Here is a 1,873-nt window from a genome sequence, read left to right on the forward strand (position 1 = left end):
CACCAACCCTTTCCTCAGGTTTAGAAATAACGTTAAAATCACCTCCAATAAACCAATGACCCTTGTAAGCATCACAAAAATTATTATGACATTGCCACAGTTATGACCTACCATATCTTGTAGTGCTCACTTAAATAAAAGAACCCATCACATTTATATTAAAAATATATAAATTATATATAGTGAAACAACCTAGCTAAAATCACCAATATTAGCCAGATTGACATGATTCTTCTAAAAAAGCCAAAATTTATTATTAGAGTTACAAAAGGAGAAAACAAACCCCAATTGACATTGACAAGAAACAAGCTTAGAAGCATCAACCATTGGCTCTAAAACTGCTAAGAAGTAAACGTTATGAAGCTTACAAAGATTACCAAGTCTAGAACAAGCGTTAAGATTTCCTACTCCTCTAACAGTCCAAATAATAAAGCTAATCATTAACAAATAGATTTAGAGGAAGTTTAAAATCTAGTAAACCTAGAATTAAGCAATTGATCTCCACCTTTTTTTTCTTTTTACCTTTTCTTTTATATTTAACAACTTTGAATCCCTTGACAGAATCAATTAAGCATATCCTCATGATGTAGGTTATGCATTAAAACTTCCCTATTCACATCCTCCTCTTATTGGATTTTCTCCTCTTCCCAATTAGATTTCGATTGATCACCATTGTGATCCTCATTAGTATTGACCGGATTGATGTTCTCATTAGACATTTCCAACCTATGTAAGTTCTCCACAATATTGTCATTACACTACATCCTAAGCACTAAAAGAATACTCTTTAAGCTACTGAGCTCAAGAAAATTTATAATTTAGAATTGACATATTTTCCAGTCCTAGTCTTATTACAAATAAATAAAGCAACAGGAAGCAGCTCTGCTCTCCTTGCAACTATTTTAAAGCATTGCCCAATTCAAATAATTCAACAAATGAGGAGGAAAGATAAAAAAAAATATCATTCTTTCCTCCTCTTCTTTTTAAAAGACCACCCCCACAACATTAAATAATTTAAAAGAAAAGGGAGCAAATCAAAGCAAGAGTGCCTATGCAGCATGTGATGCAGCTCACCACATAAATTAATTACAAAGATTAAAATAAATAAAAAAATAGAAACATCTACTTTCTAAGCTTTCTACTGCCTATTTATAATCATCCACACTGATTGTTCTATGTTCTGTCCTCTGAGATCTCATCTGGCTCTCCTTCCTTCACTTCATCTCTCATAATATTGTCTTCTTATAACATATGGATCCTATTCTCATAGAGAAGCTGCAAGCCATTAAGAGATCCAAGAACAAAAAACAGTTACTCCTCCCAAGGTTCATTAAATTTTTGTTATCTGTCTTCTCACTTGGCCTCTTCCTCTCAAGCCCCCTTTGGCTTCCTTCCTCCCTCCCCATCATAAAGATGGCCGAGGCCATGGCTTTCGGCCCGAAGGGGCTTTTCGTCGTCTGCAATATTATTGTCCTCGTCCTCATTAGTGAGTCAAAGCTCTCCAATAAGTCTTCCATGAAGCCTGATATCTATCAGGAGTATGTAAACAGAAACAGAAGCATTCAGAAACTGTCTGGTAAAAGATACAATGATGAAGCAGATATGGATATTGAAAAAAGGGAAGGAGAAGTAGAGGAAGGAGCAGATGAAGAAGGGTATGAAGAATTAGAAGAGTTAAACAAGAGAGTGGAAGACTTCATAGCAAGGGTGAACAAGCAAAGGAAGCTTGAAGCTAAAATGCTAAATTGATATATTGCTGTAGTTGAAGAGGGAGAGAGCTCGCTTTATAAGTAACAGAAAACTGTTTTAATGTAACAGAATCTTGTGAAGAGGTGTTTTATAAATTTTTATATGTTATGTGTGGAATTATTAA

The 1,873-nt window shown here is 34.5% G+C and overlaps 1 protein-coding gene across 1 annotated transcript; it reads left to right on the forward strand.

Annotated features, from left to right (window-relative positions):
• Positions 1 to 1,193: 1,193 nt before the first annotated feature.
• On the forward strand, positions 1,194 to 1,873 carry LOC110110664. The gene has a single exon (XM_020842257.2). The coding sequence runs from the start codon at positions 1,252 to 1,254 to the stop codon at positions 1,747 to 1,749; it is 498 nt and encodes a 165-aa protein (XP_020697916.1). The 5' UTR covers positions 1,194 to 1,251; the 3' UTR covers positions 1,750 to 1,873.

This window comes from Dendrobium catenatum, unplaced genomic scaffold (assembly GCF_001605985.2).
Source record: "Dendrobium catenatum unplaced genomic scaffold, ASM160598v2 fragScaff_scaffold_421, whole genome shotgun sequence".
NCBI classification, from domain to species: domain Eukaryota; kingdom Viridiplantae; phylum Streptophyta; class Magnoliopsida; order Asparagales; family Orchidaceae; genus Dendrobium; species Dendrobium catenatum.

What these genes read in the sequence shown, in the direction of transcription:
- LOC110110664 (XM_020842257.2), top strand. Translation starts at nt 1,252, where the DNA reads ATGGATCCTATTCTCATAGAGAAGCTGCAAGCCATTAAGAGATCCAAG.